The following is a 19,003-nucleotide window of genomic DNA, read 5'->3' as shown; positions in this document are numbered from 1 at the left end:
AGCTTCCCTGAGACGGTTTCTCACAGTTTGTGCAGAAATTATTTTTATATGCAAACCAATTGTTCAGCAGCTGTACGGGTGGCTGGTCTCAGACAATCATGGAGGTACACCAGCTGTATGTGGAGGTCCTGGGCTAGTGTGGTTACACGTGGCCTGCAGTTTTGAGGCCGGTTGGATGTACTGCCAAATTCTCTGAAACGCCTTTGGAGACGGCTTATGGTAGAAAAATGAACATTCAATTCACGGGTAACAGCTCTGGTGGACATTCTTGCAGTCAGCATGCCAACTGCACGCTCCCTCAAAACTTTCAGTATCTGTGGCATTGTGCTGTGTGATCAAACTGGACATCTCAGAGTGGCCTTTTATTTTGGGCAGCCTAAGGCACACCTGTGCAACAATCATTCTTATTAATCAGCATCTTGATATGCCGCACCTGTGAGGTGGGATGGATTATCTTGGCAAAGAAGAAATGCTCACTAACACAGATTTAGACATATGTGTTAACAATATTTGAGAGGAACATGTATTTTTTGTAAATAGTAAAAGTTTTAGATCTTTGAGTTCAACTCATGAAAAATGGGAGCAAAAACAAAAGTGCTGTGTTTGTTTTTTTGTTCAGCGTATATTTAGTATATAATTACAGAATACATAAATAATTACATCCTTGAATTCTCAAATAAAATAAAACATAAATAATAAATAAAATAAACTCAAATAATTTCCTCAGAATGTAGTTTATACGAATACAATATAAACGGAAATAATGAATGAAGAATGAATGGCACTATACGGTAAATGACATACCTGCCATGCACATGGTACAGCACACATCACTCAGCAGCGCCTGCAAGGCCATTTGTGCGACAGTATGCACCAGTACACAGCGAACCCACAGTTTGCACTTCGTAAATCACAGAGATGAGAGCCACACATCCTTGGGTCAACAGGAAATTCTGTAGAAATGACATATTTCATGAATGAGGGACTGCTGTAGTCCATCAGCCTTTAAATAGCGTGTTTCCCTAAATGTGTCTGCTTCTGTGTTTCATAATCAGACGTTTAATGCGAAAACCCTCCTACATACTTCCTGCTGTAGCCTTGCATAGGCAAGTTGATGTTTTTTATTCAACAGCAAACATATGTTCTCCTATACTTTATACAATTATGCATGTTGTACAGTAAGCAGTAAAAGTATCACTTTCAAGACTGTTTTCACTCAACATGAGCACAACTGGGTCTGCATAATACACTCCACAAACATGGTGGACAGGCTTCATTTGAAATGCTTTATTTTCCATGGACAGGCATGAAAGTCGGAGGGTTACGGCATTTTACTCAGAAGTGACCCATTGCTGAGACCACTGTGCTTGACTTTTATAGAAGGCCTAACCTGAATACACACAACAACACACATATACAAGCTGGAACAGAAATGATCGAAAGTTCCTCAGTAAGGAAAGTAGCTATCAGCTGTCATAAACGGCGTGAGGACGGCGTGGGGAAGGCGTGGTGCAGTTGGGAGAGTGGCCGTGCCAGCAACCTGAGGGTTCCTGGTTCGATCCCCACCTTCTACCAACCTAGTCACGTCCGTTGACCCAGATTCCGATCTAACAAAGGTCTTAACTCATTCTCTTTCTATGCCACATCAATGTGGAATGCACTCCCAACAGGTGTAAAAGAAAGGGCATCTCTATCCTCCTTCAAAACCGCACTAAAAGAACACCTCCAGGCAACTTCAACCCTAAACTAACACCCTCCCTTCCTCATCATACCTCTTCGGATTGTAAATAATCAAATGTAAACAATCAAATGTAGACACTTTTTCTTATAATTTCTGATCTCTCTCTCTGTGTCCACTACTTGCTGTACATATCCTACCAAGTCAGTCCTACACTGTTCCAATGTCCATTTCTCTGATGATGCAATTGTTGATGACTGAAGTGTTGATACCAACCAAACTTAACCCCCCCCCCCTCCATATCCCACACCCCGGATTGTAAATAATGTAAATAATTCAATGTATATACTCTGATGATTATCTTGTGTGATGACTGTATTATGAAAATAGTATATATCTGTATCATGGATCAATTTAAGTGGACCCCGACTTAAACAAGTTGAAAAACTTATTCGGGTGTTACCATTTAGTGGTCAATTGTACGGAATATGTACTTCACTGTGCAATCCACTAATACAAGTTTCAATCAATCAATCAATTGTGTCCTTGAGCAAGACACTTCACCCTTGCTCCTGATGGGTTGTGGTTAGCGCCTTGCATGGCAGCTCCCACCATCAGTGTGTGAATGTGTGTGTGAATGGGTGAATGTGGAAATAGTGTCAAAGCACTTTGAGTACCTTGAAGGTAGAAAAGCGCTATAACAGTATAATGGATCGTGTTCTGTTTGGGTTTTCGGGTCCCTTGTGTTTTTCTGTTAGTCTTGGTCTCCTTCTAATTCCTGTTTATGCACCTCTGAGTTGGTTACCATAGCAACTTATTATTTTCACCTGCCGCTTGGGTTCCCGACACGCACCTGTTTGTCATCACTGTCATTATTATTTAAGTCTGCCTTCCCATTCAGTCTGTCTTGCTTCGTAGTTTGTTTCCTTACAACAGATGACGACTTTTGTTCCTGCTCTGAAACCTTCTAGCTCCCACGCTAAAGGCTCTGTTTACCTTCTAGCTCCCACGCTAGCTCCTTTTGTTTCTGCCTTAAGTGCTATGAGCACGTTTTTGTTTGTTCCAGTATTATTTATTTCTTGAATAAATCATTTTTTACCTGCAAGCTGTGTCCGAAGCCCGATCTGCATTCCTGGGAGAATGAACACCCGCATCACCATGCAACCCGGTCGTCACATATAACCCATTTTCCATAAAAGTAGCTAAAAGTTGCTGAATGTCCTTATTGGCCAGTTTCTATATTTATACGACTCGCGACAAAGGAAACTAACAACCTTAATAGATAAATTAGAGTTGTGGTTTATAACCAAGTTTATTTTTTGAAAAACACTGCCCAAGGGTTCGGTCAGAGAACTGCACGGCACACACTCAAATCTCAATGAATGCATCGCAGGGTTGTATAGTGATGCGGCTAAACAAAGGTTAAGAATGATGCGAGTCTCCCTGTGCAGTTAATGGACTGACATTTTTAATACTTTGTCCATGGTAATTGGCAAAACGATCGAACCGAATCCTAAACGCCCCTCTGTCATTCTCCCTTTCCAAATCCAAAAAGAACTTTGTAGCATTTACTACTTTAATGGTTAGAAAGCTCATTGTGTTAAATTTGAAGGCTGCCGTGCCTCCCTGTCACACCCGCCGGATTAATGATATCGTGGGACACCCAAAGATTCGCAGCCCTAATAACAACCACAAAAGAACACAAACTAATGTGATCTCTTGTCCTTTTTTAAGTTTAGTTCTGCTATCAAACACTACTAATATTGTAGACAATAAACTCGGTTGCATCACAGAAAGTTTCTCAAACAAATTCAATGTTCAAACAAACATTTTACAAAGTGATAACTGCAGACACAAGAGGTCTGATTGTATTCCACAGGATGAAAGGGATATTTTTACGAGCTATTTCCTTCGACACACTGTTGTTTTCCCCTGATTTTACTACATTTGTGAACCACTTATTTCGGGACTCAATGAAAGCTCTTTCCTATCTCTCTATTTGAACGACTGGAACACCCTGCTCAAACTGTAAATTATCACTTCTTTTTAATGCTACTCCTCCTATAGGAGAAAATTAAGCTGACATTGAACGGTTGTTCCATGACGTTTCAGGAAGTATGGGGTGGTTTCCTAAAATATGTAAAAGAGACTGATGTCAAATTTAACCCAGATTGAAAAGTAATTGAAAGGTAGATAATTGATGAGCCTTTTGTCTGCTTTTGTATATTGCTGCATTGTGTTGGGGACACTCAGGAGTGCAGTTGTCTGCAGCTTCAGGTCAATATTTGCCTGTATTTATTTGACTAAAGCATGTTTTTATTGTTGTTTGTTTTATTTTATTTATCATTTTTGTGGGTTACTTGTTTGGGGGAGAAAAAAATATTTGACATGCGTTTAATTGTATTTCTGGACTGTATATGTCAAATATCCAATAAACAAATGTTATAACAAAAGAATGATACAAGTCTCCAAAAGTTTCTAATAATTTTTTGTTGGTTGCATCTTTTCAAAAGCAGTCAGTAAAGGAGTGTGAATACTTATATTAGTGGTAAAACAGTGGTAAGTTGTCGTACTCACTGGTTCAGTCAGTTTTTGAGGAAAATTGCATGCCGGCTGGGTCATTGTACAGTCAAACATTGGGCGTAACAAACTGGTCCCTTTTTCCGTGTAACATTTTGCCAAATCCAGTGCCCAAACAAAGACTCCCACGCATTAGTGACTCAGTCTCCCTTTTTTAATGACTCTAAAATAACTCGAAAAAAGTTGGAAGTGTCATCACTTTAATGAAAAAGGTGAGAAACACCATTGAATTCAAGAAAGAATGCATGTACGTAGATAGATCTGCTGGCCTCTCCCCTTCCCTTCTCCCTCTCTGTTCCTCCCTTCTTTTCCAACAAGAGTCTCAAATAAAAGGTCAAAGTGATGTTGAATGTTCATTTATCAATTTAATTGTTCATTATTTAGTATTATGCATTGTTTTCTGCATCTATATAATGTGTTTTGTGTTCATATTTGACTGAAACAGATTCATATTTACATTATTAACACATGGTTTTCATCTGACCTTTTAGCACAGGTGACAAAAATGGAGATGCAATTGTAATGAGGGGACATAGATCACATCTCAGGGCTCTTTTTCTTTTTATCCTCAGCATCCATAGGTAGATTTGTTTTAATTTATTTGAACTAATGTGTGTCCCAAAGTGTGTACGAAATGTATTTTTTATTTCGAACTCACCTTAAGAGCGCACCAACTTAAGAACGTTTTAGGATAAGAGCTGTCACTCAGATCATTGTTATGCTTTAAGTTGAAAGCAGAAATTCGAGTTACAAGAATCACTGCTATTAGTTGGTGCAGAAGTGGAATTAAAGAAAGAAATCATCAAAAACATGACCTGGTGTGTAGCCAACTTGAAGAAGCGGTTTAAGAGTTTTGCTGCTAGTCTGCACAATACTGAAGGAAAGTGAGTGTAATGTCAGCCAAGAATGTTAAGGCATTTATCCATGAAAATATGGAAAAGCTGCTGATGGTGTGTTTGACAGAGAAGCAGGTGGGGGGGAGATACCGCAGAAGCCAGCTTGCCAAGGTTCATAAAACATGATAAAAAGTCTGTAGTTGTTAGTAATGTAACTCTATTGTAATGGTTCCCAAAGTTTTTTTAACCAAGTACCACCTCAGAAAATATGTCTCTCCAAGTACCACCATAATGACCAACAATAAAATACAGTAGCCTAGTAGGACTAAGTATTTATTAAAAACAAGGCAGAAGTTTTATCTAACAAGGATATATATTATTTTTGGCCTCTGTAACATTACACACAGTTCGAACAGTAACACTGTGTGTGACTATAGGAAAATAAAACACTGTCATTTAATGAAGTGATTCTTTGGTGAACCATTAGATGGCACACACGTACCACAATTTGAAAACTTTTGTTCTATTGTATTGTTTTTCATACAATATTTCGGTAACACTTTAGTATGGGGAACATATTCTAAGTAACAAAGACTTCATTTAGAGTTATTTAGACACTAGGGGAACATATTATAAGTAACCTAACCCTAACCCTAACTCTAACCCTAACCCTAACCCTGACCTTATTAAAGGAAGACTCTTAGTTAATGGCTTACCGGTTGTATAATAAGGCCATGCAGAATAAGGTATTAATAAGTACTTAATAATGACTAATTAAGAGCCAATATGTTACTAATTTGCATGTTAAAGGGCAACTAATTCATGGTGAATATGTTCCCCACACTAAAGTGTAACCAGTATTTATTTTGTTGAAGTTTGTCTATTTTTAAAAGGCATCATAAATTAAATACATGAAAATTGTGCTGTTTTTTGGGGTAGAGAAGGGGGAAAGCACCAATAATTATATAAATTATTTTAAATGGGAGATGTTGATTTGAGATACAAGTGTTTTTGAGTTAAGAATTCCGCCACAGAACCAATTAAGTCCGTAAGTTGAGGTACCACATTATTTCATTTGACTTTATTATGAGCATTTAGGTTGTGAGTGTACACATTGTAGTTATACTGTATAATGACCAAAAAGACACTTGAATCTCGGTATTTGTCTGCAGATGCAGACACAAGCAATCAATACTGTTATGTTGAAGTTTAAAAAAAAAAGTGCATTCATTTTAGTTCAAATACTGTATATTTTCTCTTTGGCGTGGATAAAATCCTGAAGGAACTATGCCAGACAGACATGGGCTATTTAACTTGTACCAGACGTGGCTATATACACTCCCCAGTGTCCATGAAAGCAGTGGTTTGGAGTTTGTGTGGCACCCTGCGGTGCACAGGACTGTGGGGTGTAAACAATACAATAATGCGAGAAAAATCACTTTCTTTTACTTTTATTTGCGTACACTCTATAAAAAAAATGGTATGTACCTTTTTGGTCAATCTGTAAAAATGGTACCTTTTATGAGATCTCATTATTTTGCCAGAAAGACAAAAATATACGTGGTTGTTTTTTTTAAGCAGTTGCACAATTTCTTTCTTAACCCAGTTTTGTCACATGTTTGGAATCATTTAGATATGCAGTGGATTGTTTTCTGAAGGGGATTACATTGTATTGTCTTGGACAACCTACACAATATGTTTGAATGTCAACAACTCTCTCTCTCTGTTATATAATTGCTGGAGTAAGTTGCTGGAAAGTTAGAGGGTATTGAATATATTATCTGATCCTTTGAATCAAAAACAGATACGGTACCAGTACTGATAACATTTTAATACACTAATTTTTAGTCCTGGGTCAATTCTGTTGGACGATATATTGTCACACAAATTATTGCTGACAAATGTCAGTAATTGTAATTGTCCTTTTTTGTTTGGAAACAGAATTAAGTATTAATGTAATAATAAAATATTATGATAATGATGCAATTAAAACAATATATATAATAAAGATTGATTTGTCATTATTATTGTTTTTACTATTGTAATTGGAAAGTCAACAACTTTTAATTTTCCCAAATAAGTAAACAAACAATTAAAATAAAATTGACTTTTAATCTCTTTTAGCAAAAATTGCACTTGAAAATTTTGAATTCAAATTTTTTCTCAACTTGAAAAAAAACTTTGTATTGTTGTATTTTTTTGTTACTGTCAATTTCCAACAAACTTGCTTGTTTGTTTGTGTTGATATAGACTCATTTTGCTCATTCGGTTTCCCACACTGGATATTTGGCTTTGCTATCTTTATTTTTTGTTATTAAGATATTAAAACGACCACAGAAAAAGAACATAATAAACAAAATAAACAAGTGCGAGGGATAACACTTGCAAGAAAATGAAACAACAGATAAATGAAAGCAGTATACTACACATTACTTTTTACATTTGTCTTTGAAACATTTTTTATAATGTTTTTTTTATAATGTCGGAAGTTTTAATGGTCTTTTTGTTTTTCTTTGTCATCATTCGTGAGTTGTATTTTGTTTTTATTTCAGAAAAAAACAACAACACAATTTTGGCTTGGATGGCATTATTCGGGTATATGGAATTTTACTCGTAAACATGAACATTTTAAAGCATTTTCCAAGTCTTTATAAAATCTACATTGTAGAAAGACGGCCATTTGTTCTTTGAAATAAAAACATATATTATAAGTATTTAACAATAATAGCTTCCTCTGCCTTTCCTCACAGAGACAAATATTGTGGATGACAGACTGGGGGATTTACTCCGTTCATTTAAAGGCCTACTGAAACCCACTACTACCGACCACGCAGTCTGATAGTTTATATATCAATGATGAAATCTTAACATTGCAACACATGCCAATACGGCCGGGTTAACTTATAAGGTGCAATTTTAAATTTCCAGCTAAACTTCTGGTTGAAAACGTCTATGTATGATGACGTATGCGCGTGACGTCAGTCGTTGAAACGGAAGTATTCGGACACATTGTATCCAATACAAAAAGCTCGGTTTTCATCGCAAAATTCCACAGTATTCTGGACATCTGTGTTGGTGAATCTTTTGCAATTTGTTTAATGAACAATGAAGACTGCAAAGAAGAAAGCTCTAGGTGGGATCGGTGTATTAGCGGCTGGCTGCAGCAACACAACCAGGAGGACTTTGACTTGGATAGCAGACGCGCTATCCGACGCTAGCCGCCGACCGCATTGATGATCTGGTGAAGTCCTTCGACGCTCCGTCGATCGCTGGAACGCAGGTGAGCACGGGTGTTGATGAGCAGATGAGGGCTGGCTGGCGTAGGTGGATAGCTAATGTTTTTAGCATAGCTCTGTGAGGTCCCGTTGCTAAGTTTACTTCAATGGCGTCATTAGCAACAGCATTGTTAAGCTTCGCCAAGCTGGAAAGCATTAACCGTGTAGTTACAGGTCCATGGTTTAATAGTATTGTTGATTTTCTGTCTATCCTTCCAGTCAGGGGTTTATTTCTTTTGTTTCTATCTGCAGTTAAGCTCGATGCTATCACGTTAGCTCCGTAGCTAAAGTGCTTCGCCGATGTATTGTCGTGGAGATAAAAGTCACTGTGAATGTCCATTTCGCGTTCTCGACTCTCATTTTCAAGAGGATATAGTATCCGAGGTGGTTTAAAATACAAATCCGTGATCCACAATAGAAAAAGGAGAGAGTGTGGAATCCAATGAGCCAGCTTGTACCTAAGTTATGGTCAGAGCGAAAAAAGATGCGTCCTGCACTGCACTCTAGTCCTTCACTCTCACGTTCCTCATCCACGAATCTTTCATCCTGGCTCAAATTAATGGGGTAATCGTCGCTTTCTCGGTCCGAATCGCTCTCGCTGCTGGTGTAAACAATGGGGAAATGTGAGGAGCCTTTCAACCTGTGACGTCACGCTACTTCCGGTACAGGCAAGGCTTTTTTTTATCAGCGACCAAAAGTTGCGAACTTTATCGTCGATGTTCTCTACTAAATCCTTTCAGCAAAAATATGGCAATATCGCGAAATGATCAAGTATGACACATAGAATGGATCTGCTATCCCCGTTTAAATAAAAAAAATTCATTTCAGTAGGCCTATAATCTTACCATTGAGCAATGCACAGAGTGAACCCTCTTGCACCCTGTTTGAAAGCGAGTAAGGAAGAAAACAAACACACAGGGAACATGACAATTTAGCGATGACGTTAAAAATTATAGATTTAATTTCCATTTATCGTTCAAGTGATTGATTTCTTGACTATCGGCCCAGGCCTACTAATATTGGGTAGAACCGTATTTCTGTAACTGCGTATGTCCCAAGATTGCCTTCTTTAGTGGTCTATTGGTGAATAAGCCAGAACAACTCATTTTGTGTAAGCTCTAGTATCCGTGCTAATAGTACTGTTCAGAGTTATGTGCTGTGCTTTTACAAACCTGATCAAACCACATTGTTTTAAAAACATGATGAGTTCTGATAATTGACCAGTGTAGAATGTACCCTGTCTGGGATAGACTCCAGCTCACCTGTGAACATAAAGAGGATAAGCGGAATAAAATGGATAGATGGGTGGAGTTTGTTATTGTGACTTAGTTTATTTAACCTGCCTCTGCCGGAGTTAGTTAGCATAAAGTCTCCATTGTCTAAAAAGTGAATGACACTTCAGTTTAGTGGTAATTAACCCAGGAGTAAAAAGCCTATGTTTAATAGAGGAACAGAAAGTCATTGCCCTTACAGTTATCTGCTTCTGTTTTCCAGTTGGCAAAGCAGGACTTAACCTATTTTACATAACAGGATCAATATTAAGCTTTGTGGTTAGAATGTCAGGTTCATAGTTGGTAGATTGGAGAACGGTTTTCTCCTACATCTCCCAAACATGCAAATTAGGCTAATTGGAAACCGGTGCGGATATGAGTGTGAAAGGTTGGTACGTGTCGGTGATTGACTGGCAACAAGTTTGCGGTGAATTGTGCCTTTTGTCCAAAGTCAGCTGGGATAGGCTACATCTCAACCCTGAACCCAATATGGATAAGCGGTATAGAAAATGAATGGTGTTCAATACCCGTACTGTGTAAATTCTAAATTCCAGTGTCCCTGAAGTTGTACAAGTCGGAATTCTTGATCGTATTGACACTGTCGTCGTATTCGTTTAGTCTTGAGCCAGAAGATGTTTAAAGAGGACACGATGTATAGACTTAAAAACAGAAGTATGTATTCCCTATTGGATACAATTCTAAAACAATTTGTCTGAGCGCTATCTGTCCCTAGTAGCATTCAATACGGTGACTTACACAGAGCTTTCCGGACGCGCCCTCCCCCTCGCCCTCTTACAATATATATCATAATGTATGAATATGCAATGAGGTGTCTGCTTCCAGGTGTTTGCCTTCTCCTTCATTATCTTAATTATATCCCAATATAATATATCCCAACAATACCAAAGGCGGGATCAGTATATCGATACTGCTATCAATATGGTTCAGTTCTCATTTAAGGAAGGCAAGGCACGTTTATTCATATACCACAATTCGTACATAAGGCAATTCAAAGTTCTGTACAGAAAATTACAGGAAGGCAAACATAAAAATAAAATAATCATAAAAGTAAAAATTATTTAAATTAAAAACATAAAATAAAAATAATCATAAACCCTATTACACTTTAAATAAAGTTTAAAGAGTGTAGATGAAAATAATATCAGTTGTCATATACACAATCCATCCTTTTTCTACCGTTTTTCCCTTTCGGGGTCACGGGGGGTCGCTGGAGCCTATCTCAGCTGGATTCGGGCGGAAGGCGGGGTACACCCTGAACAAGTTGCCACCTCATCGCAGGGCCAACACAGATAGACAGACAACATTCACACTCACATTCACACACTAGGGCCAATTTAGTGTTGCCAATCAACCTATCCCCAGGTGCATGTCATTGGGGGTATACACAATAATAATATAAACAATTAAATAAAAGTGTTTTCAGCCGGGATTTGAACATTGCTAACGTTATAGCGTGTCTCACATTTTTAAGAATACTATTCCTGATTTTAGGAGCTTAAAACTGAAACACGGCCTCACCATGTTTGGTCCTGACTCTGTAATGACCTCGTGACAAGGCAATTACAGAAGTCTAACCTGCTGGAGACAAAGGCATGGATTAGTCTTTCTAAGTGTGATTTAGACATTATTCCTCTGATTTTGGCAAAAAAAAATTCCAGTCGTAAAAAGCTGATGATGTTATTGACTTAATGTGCCTGTCCAAGTTCAAATCTAAGTCCATTATTACACCTAGATTCGGTGACCACAGATGAAGCGCTAGCTGTCCGAAGTCGGGGCCCAGGGTGGACCACTCATCTGTGCATCAGTTGGGGACGTCTCTGCGCTGCTGATCTATCTCCACTCAAGATGATCTCCTGCTGGCCCCACTATGGACTGGACTCTCACACTATTATGTTAGATCCACTATGGACTGGACTCTCACATCTGCGGTACCCTCCAAGGTTTCTCATTGTCATCCCATTGGGTTGAGTTTTTTCTTGCCCTGATGTGGGATCTGAACCGAGGATGTCGTTGTGGCTTGTGCAGCCCTTTGAGACACTCGTGATTTAGGGCTATATAAGTAAACTTTGATTGATTGATTGATTGATTGAAGAGCAGCACTGGATATTCCCACCCAGTTTTCTAACCTCTGTATGGTAGCTGTCTTAATGGCAGTGCTCAGGTCCAGCAGAATCAAGACTGAGACTTTTCCTCCATCTGTGTTCAAGCAGATATCATTAGTCACCTTGATGAGAACGGTTTCAGTGCTGTGGTGGGTCCTAAAGCCTAATTGGAAAGTTTCAAACACATTGTTAAACAAGAGAAAGTCATTAAGCTGTTGGTATACAACTTTTAGACTACACTTCCTTTTTATTGTGATTCAAATTTGAACTTTACAGTACAGATAAGAACAACATTTTCTTGCATTAGCTCATGGTAGTGCAGGATAAAAGAGCAATAAGGTGCAGATATAAATAAATAGATTACTGTACAGATAAATATATTGCACTTTTTCATATGTATCCACGTTTATGGATGTATGTTATCTTGTCTTTACATTCCAGCGAGTTAATCCATTTTTGGGGGAATTGAGGGGATTATTATCATGCGTTCAAAAGTCTTTGAGGTCTTTACCCAAAAATGGGTCACTGGTTGTTCAGTACTGTGGATTCAAAACTACTCTTCTTTAAGAGGGGCTTGATGACAGCAGTTTTTGAGGCCTTTGGGAATGTTCCTGTCTGAAGTGAGATGTAGGGTTTCAGTAATCTGTTTACTGTAGCAAGCAGGACACAAGAGTCGTGACTACAGTTTGTGAAGATTTCAGAGAAATATTTTTCCCTTGTTCTACGCAAAACTTGGATGAACATATTTAACTTCTCTTTGTAAATCTCATAATGACCTTGGAGCTTTGACTTGCGGCATTTCCGTTCGGATCAGCGGCATTCCCTTTTCTGTGCCCAGACCGAGTCTTCTTTTGTCAACTATGAGAGAGCACAGTACCATGGCGGCCGTCAATGTCCTCCAATAAGCACAACAAGTAGGTATTTTCTTGTATTTCAGTGAAGTCATTTATAAAAAGGTAATCATGGTTGGCTATAGGGTACTAGGAACTCGCAGTTACACAACAGCTAAGCACACAATAGAACACAAGCTAGACATATGTAATAGGTGTTCTTTAATTGAACAATATTGCAGTCTAAAACACCACATTTGTCAATATAAACAAGTATCAAATAATTTTAGTTTCATATTACTTACATATACAAAGTCTCCAAGGCAGACTCGCATTATCAAATGTCCCATAACAAACAAACTTGTCCACATCATTCAACATAAGCTTGATTTAATGAATTATCGAGATCACTTGGTGTCACCAAAGGACAATTATCACTCCACTTCAAAAGCATGAATCTTTCATAAAGTTAATGTTTTTTCATTGTTTTCTGAGTAATTTCACTCAATCTAGCATTTTCTTACATTCCGCACTACAAAATAATACAATTATTGTGGAGTTGAAACTCAGTGTGAATGAAGTGTCCCTGCCCTGGAAGTAAGGAGCTGTCTCCTCCTTAATCTTACTCCTTGGTGAAGTACCAGAAAGAACTACATTTCCCAGAACACCAAGGTCAAGATGGCCACCAATTGGCTGATTCAAGGCAGCTGTTAAGGAATGGTGGTGCTGTCTCATTTCATGCAAGCAAGCAGAGCGGCAAGACGCAAAAATCTACAAGATCCATCTTTAAAAGACTTCCAACACACCAATGGTCGGTGAATATACCCACTTTGCAATATGCTGAAATGCTTATTTGTTAAAACTCACCTTGACATGTTGGTTTACTTACCTGTCTTAAATTGTTTTTAGTTTGAACCACAGCAAATTTACTCCAACCTTGAGCATTGATTGCATCTGGGTATTTTCTTACTGTTTGATAATTAAAAAGCTTGAGTTAATTGAATTGTTAAATAAGCTCAATTTAAAGGGATAAAAAGTCAAAGATTATGGTTCAAAGTTAAAAGTAATAAAGATAAAAGCAAAGTTGAAGGATAAAAATGTTAAAACTTTTGCTTAAAGTTAAGCTAATTATACTTACCTTTATACTTACCTTACTAATTAAGCTACCTTATTAATTAAGCTAATTATACTTACCTTTTACTTACCTTTACTCCGTTTGGTGGATTTACTCAGTTCCATCATGGTAATGAATTTACATGATTGATTACTTAATTGCATGATTAGTTAAATGATTAATTGAGTGAACGATTAAGTAATTAAACGATTGATTGATTGATTAAATTAAATGATCAATTAATTTTGACTTCTTTAAAGTGACTAAAACTACTTTTCTGATTTACTTGTTTCATTTTACTGAAACTGGTTAATTTGACAGTGCATTCACATGCATTTAATCTAAGTGTCTAGAGTCCTTTTGAAAAGTAATGTTAGATAATTTAAAAGTTTAAACAATGGTATTTAAAAGTTTGCAAATTTGACTTTAAAAATAATACCTGTTTGAGTCAGTTGAATTTGAACCTTTTTGTAAATACCTGTACATATATTGTTTTTCCATTGTTAACACTTGTGTTCGAAGGTTAACAACCTGATTGAATGAAGATCAACAGAAAAGAAACCAACAAAGCCAAAAAGTTGGATAAATAAAGTTGATCAATTGGAAATCCGAGTTGTCCTGGTGTCCTTTACGGAGTCAATAAGTGGAACTTGACAATTATGTTCTAAAATTCGTGCTGATACCCCATCGGATTACTATTGGTATTGGCCACTAATCAAGACTGCAATATCGGCATTGTATCGGAAGTGAAAAAGATGTATCGGGACACTCCTAATTTATATATTGCTTCGCAAATACCCCAAAAGGGACAAGCGGTAGAAAATTAATGAATGGGATTCGCAAATAAGTTTGTTAAGAAAAATATACATTTTTGACTGAAAATAAATCTTTGTTTTATTCTGATTATCATTATGATCAACAATCTAAATGCAAAACCACAAAAATAATTCAAGGATCTTGAACAATTTGAAATATCTGCATTATTGGCTCTTGGCATCAGATTGATAGCAATGTGCAGTATTGCCTAACCAGACTCCAAAGTCTAAAAATCGAGAGATGAGGAAAAAAAAGATGAGTCACAAAGAAATTTTTAGTTAAAACTGTTGAGGAAAAAGACTAGGATTTAATGGACATTGTAGCTGAGATAGGCTCCAGCGCCCCCTGCAACCCCGAAGGGAATAAGCGGTAGAAAATGGATGGATGGATGGATGGATATGTGTGGGGGAAGTTATAAACATTAGATATATGTTAGAAGTAGTTATGAGATAGTTACCACGAAAAGCTTGAAAACAATCTTGGTTTGGTATTCACGCTATGTGTGAATTGCCCTCATGAACACACAGGGTCAGTTCTACCAACAATGGCAAAGGTAACCAGGCTCCTGGAATAAATATCACATTAAGAAAGAGGGATGAGAGAGACTTTAAATTAGTTAAATGATCAGTCATAAACAATATTACATAGGAAAGAACAGACACTGACGTGCAACACAGACTTATGTGTCCAAGTCAGAGACCAAATGAGACGAGACCTATCAAGTCTCCTCTCAGTGAGAGCAGACAGTGTTGACTCTCTAAAGTCTAGGGGCTCTTTGCCTGTGTCCCACCACAACTATGCACTTGTCTGACCAGAGCCTCGGAGCAAGGCTGTGCAGACTCGCACTTGTCCACAGAAGCATGCAAAAACCTGTTAAAGATGCATGTGCTGAAGTACAGAGACACTCTTTCCCCAGGTTTGTGGCTGCTCTTTTATGCACAATCCAGAAGAGCAGAAAAACATGTATTTTGGCTCTTTTTATGTGATCTAATTTCAAACGTGCTGCTGCCATTGTATTTGGAGAGTGTTGACAGCATCAACCTCTTTCTACAAACCATCCAACAATGTGACCGTCCAGTGTCAAAACCACCACTGTTATGTCCACAAATCTGCTCTCATTTTGAGGGTGAACATTGGTTTGTTTTCTTCCAGACCACTGCCATTGAGCAAGGTAATTTTCCCAATTTAAAATGTTGACTGTTTGGAAAGTGTTTTCATATTTTTCTCAATATATAATGTTTCCTTCGATTGAGAGCTTCATTGAACATTTTGTAATGTTCACATAATGACAAAGACTCTTGAATCTTGAGTAATTTCTAATGACTGTTTTCCTAGATTTTGGTTATTTCTTGTCTGCACTCTTATTTTTACAGTTAGACTTATTTTGTTTCATGTTTGGTGTGCAACATCTCCTTTTGTTAGAGAGCTGCTTCCTGCACCTGTTCCTGTTTAGCAACCAGGAGGCTCACCTGTCCCTGATTGTCAATCAGAAAGGTCCTTATGCGTTGTTTCGTTCCTTGGTTCATTGTTTCGTTTTAGCTTGTGTGCAGCGTGCTGCTCTTCTGTTATGGACTGTTTGGACTCCTGTTTTCATAAATAAAGGATTTTTACTTCCATGTCGCTTTCTGTCTCTGCATTTTGGGGTCACACCATATGCCACCATGTCATGATGTGACAGAACCAGCCAAAGAGACCCGAAGAGAGGAATTACAGCGACACTGAGATGGCAGAATGGTCAAAGCTGTCCCTAAAGTCTATGGAAGCTGAACCTCAGCATTACCAAAAGTTAGAGCACACGGTGTAGGGTCTAAATTACGCACTTGTGTCACCTGTCCATGCTCTAAGTGAACTCCAGCCGACCCTAGCAACTTTCCCAAACAGTCCGAGGCCGTCATGTAAAGAGAGTTGCGTGGCTTTCCTACTAAAAATATACGTACGCTCAAATCCAGAAAACAGCTTACGCAAGTAAAAATTCAGATGTAATAAAGTGTTAGCATGCTTGTGTCCCTCTTGAGTCCGAAAGCCCAGGCCCCGCCCAGCGAGATTAGTTTTGTGAAAATTATTTTTCATTTAAACATGCCAGCGCTAAAAAAAAGGATACAAAATACTTTGACTCTTGTTTGATTACTCAATTATTATTACAATACAGGCGAGGACTGTTGCAGCCGTACAGTACGTGACCGAGTCAGCCCAGCCCTCCACATGTCTTGTGTGTGGCCACCCGCTTTTGCTGCTGCCCGCTGGAGTAACAGGAAGACATGACAGCAATATCTTTCTTACATTGTTGAAATCAAATGTTGCCGAGCCCAAATTTCTGGAGATCTGCACGTCAATCAGTCTGAGAAGTAAATCATCATCAGTCCTTTTCTGGGCCGTCTGGCGCTTGAGGCGAGGCAAGGAATTTCCATCTGGCCCTGTCAGCCACTATTCTGGGGGAAGTCTTAAAGGATGGTCTCTTAATCTTTAGCGCTTTTTCTATAGATCTTCTCCGTGTTTCTCTTGGTCGGCCTCGGTTTCTCCTCCCTTGAGGTGTCCAATAAAGAGGTTTTCTCTGGAGAGAAGATGATGACATGCTGCACACGTATCCAAGCCGTCTCCAACGTCGAATTTGGAAGGTCTCCTAAATTGATGTTGTAGTTGTTCTTTCCCAGAGTTTTTCATTTGAAATGGTGTTAGGCCAGAATATCCTAAGGATGCGACGCAGGCACTTATTTTGAAAAACTCCTAACTTTTTTTCAATGGATGAACTGGATGAACATTCTGTGCCATATAGAAGGACACTCACAGCATTGCTCTTGAAAATATTTATCTTCGTGTGAATGCAGTCCAGTTGATCTCCAGATAGATTTGAGCATTGCAGAGGTTTGATTTGCTCTGCTAATTCTTGTATTGACCTTGATATCGCAGTCGCCATTTGCTGTCATCTTGCTGCCCGGATAAATAAAGTTCTGTACGTCCTCTATTGGATTTCCATTCACAGTGATAAGGTTGGTGGTTGCACTGTTATTCCTCAGGACCTTGCTCTTCTTTCCCCTGACTGTTAAGTCGATGGTACTGGCTGTCAAGCTGAGAATGTCTGTCTTTTATTGTGCATCTTGGTACAGATGAGAAAGTAACACTATATCATCTGCGTAATCTAAATCTTCCAAAACTGAGGTGAAAGTCCATTGGATGCCTCTGCACATTCATTTAGTGCTGTATTGCATCACCCAGTCAATTGCCAGGCTGAACAGTAGGAGTGACAAAATGCAACCTTGTTTTACTACGGTTTCCACCCAAAGGACTCTGAGGAGTAGTAGTTGGCACGTTTTTATGTGAACTGCTACTCAGCATCACTTATGTGTGTCGCTAGAATATACACAGCCTGTAGAAATGTCTGTACGCCATCTATGGAGTTGCCATGAGGCAGCGCACATATCCACGTCAATGTCAGTTTTTATACATCTCAACTTTGCCATGAAAAAGGGCGTGAGGTAGGTTTTTGTTTGTACATGAGGGCCTTGGTGTACAGCTCCTTCAACGTCTCCACAACACCATTTCAAGGTGCAGTCCCTTTTTCCTCTGCTCCAGTTTGAAGGTCGGAACACCTCCGGCGAGTGCTTCACGCCAGACCGGGTCAGGTCAAACACCTCCTACCCATGCAGCTCCTCAAGGCCCAGCCCCCGCCACTGGTCTCTGTTACATGTTAGTTCAAGGCGAACCAGGTTTAAGTCGCTGTTGGCTTTTGTTGGATGGGTAACAGAGGATGGATTTTCGACCCTCCTCCAAGCTGAGACAGGTGAGCCTGCCAGTCAAGAGCTCCAGCAGACTTTCCTTCTGACCCAACTCCTTTTATTTCCCGGCGAGGCTGCTCGAGATGACGCTGATGCTCCCTCTTTTTCCGGTAAAGCCACCCGCCACGCCATTGCCGGTCCCTCATTTTTTCACCGCTAGAGGCAGAAGCGCCCAAATCTTGCTTGCCCTAGATGTCAGCTGCAGAAGCTCCCGTGCTGTGCTCGTCCACCACTTCCGCTGTCCATGCCGGCTGCAAAAGTGGACAACCCACGGTCGCCTTCGTCACCAGTCCAAGGTCCGGTCATATCTCCATCACCTTCACCTTCTTCTTTCCAATGTGCAGTGATGGCGAGTGAATCTCGGACATCATCCATCAGGCCAACTGCAGCGTCTCTCAATTCTTCTCCGTCACCTGGCATTCATAGTCAGGATTTCTGGCTGTCTCTCAGGTGCCTTTTGTTTTGGACTTTTGATTCTCTGAGGTGGCTGTACTGTCACATTACCTCATGACTGTTTTTTGTTTTTCTTGGTTTTGGTTAATTGTTTCTGTCTGATTGCTAATTTTGCCTATGTTTCATGTTTGGTGTGCAACTTCCCCTTTCATTAGTTTCCTCACCTGTTCTTGATTGGCAATCAGGAGGTTCACCTGTCCTTGACTGCAAATCAGGAGGGTTCTTATGCCAGGTTGACAGTGGTGGTTCATTGT

At 39.0% G+C, this 19,003-nt stretch overlaps 1 protein-coding gene across 1 annotated transcript in view; it reads right to left on the bottom strand.

The window, feature by feature from the left end:
* Positions 1–18,428, bottom strand: part of abcc6a (ATP-binding cassette, sub-family C (CFTR/MRP), member 6a) — a 144,834-nt gene extending 126,406 nt beyond the window's left edge. Inside the window, exon 1 of the mRNA XM_062033568.1 lies at positions 18,345–18,428. Coding sequence (XP_061889552.1) covers positions 18,345–18,428 — 84 coding nt within the window. The remainder of the gene's footprint in view (positions 1–18,344) is intronic.
* Positions 18,429–19,003: the final 575 nt, after the last annotated feature.

Source organism: Entelurus aequoreus, linkage group LG22, assembly GCF_033978785.1.
Source record: "Entelurus aequoreus isolate RoL-2023_Sb linkage group LG22, RoL_Eaeq_v1.1, whole genome shotgun sequence".
NCBI lineage: Eukaryota > Metazoa > Chordata > Actinopteri > Syngnathiformes > Syngnathidae > Entelurus > Entelurus aequoreus.
The sequence above is the reverse complement of the archived record's forward strand: the minus strand, read 5'-3'. Positions and strand labels throughout refer to the sequence as shown.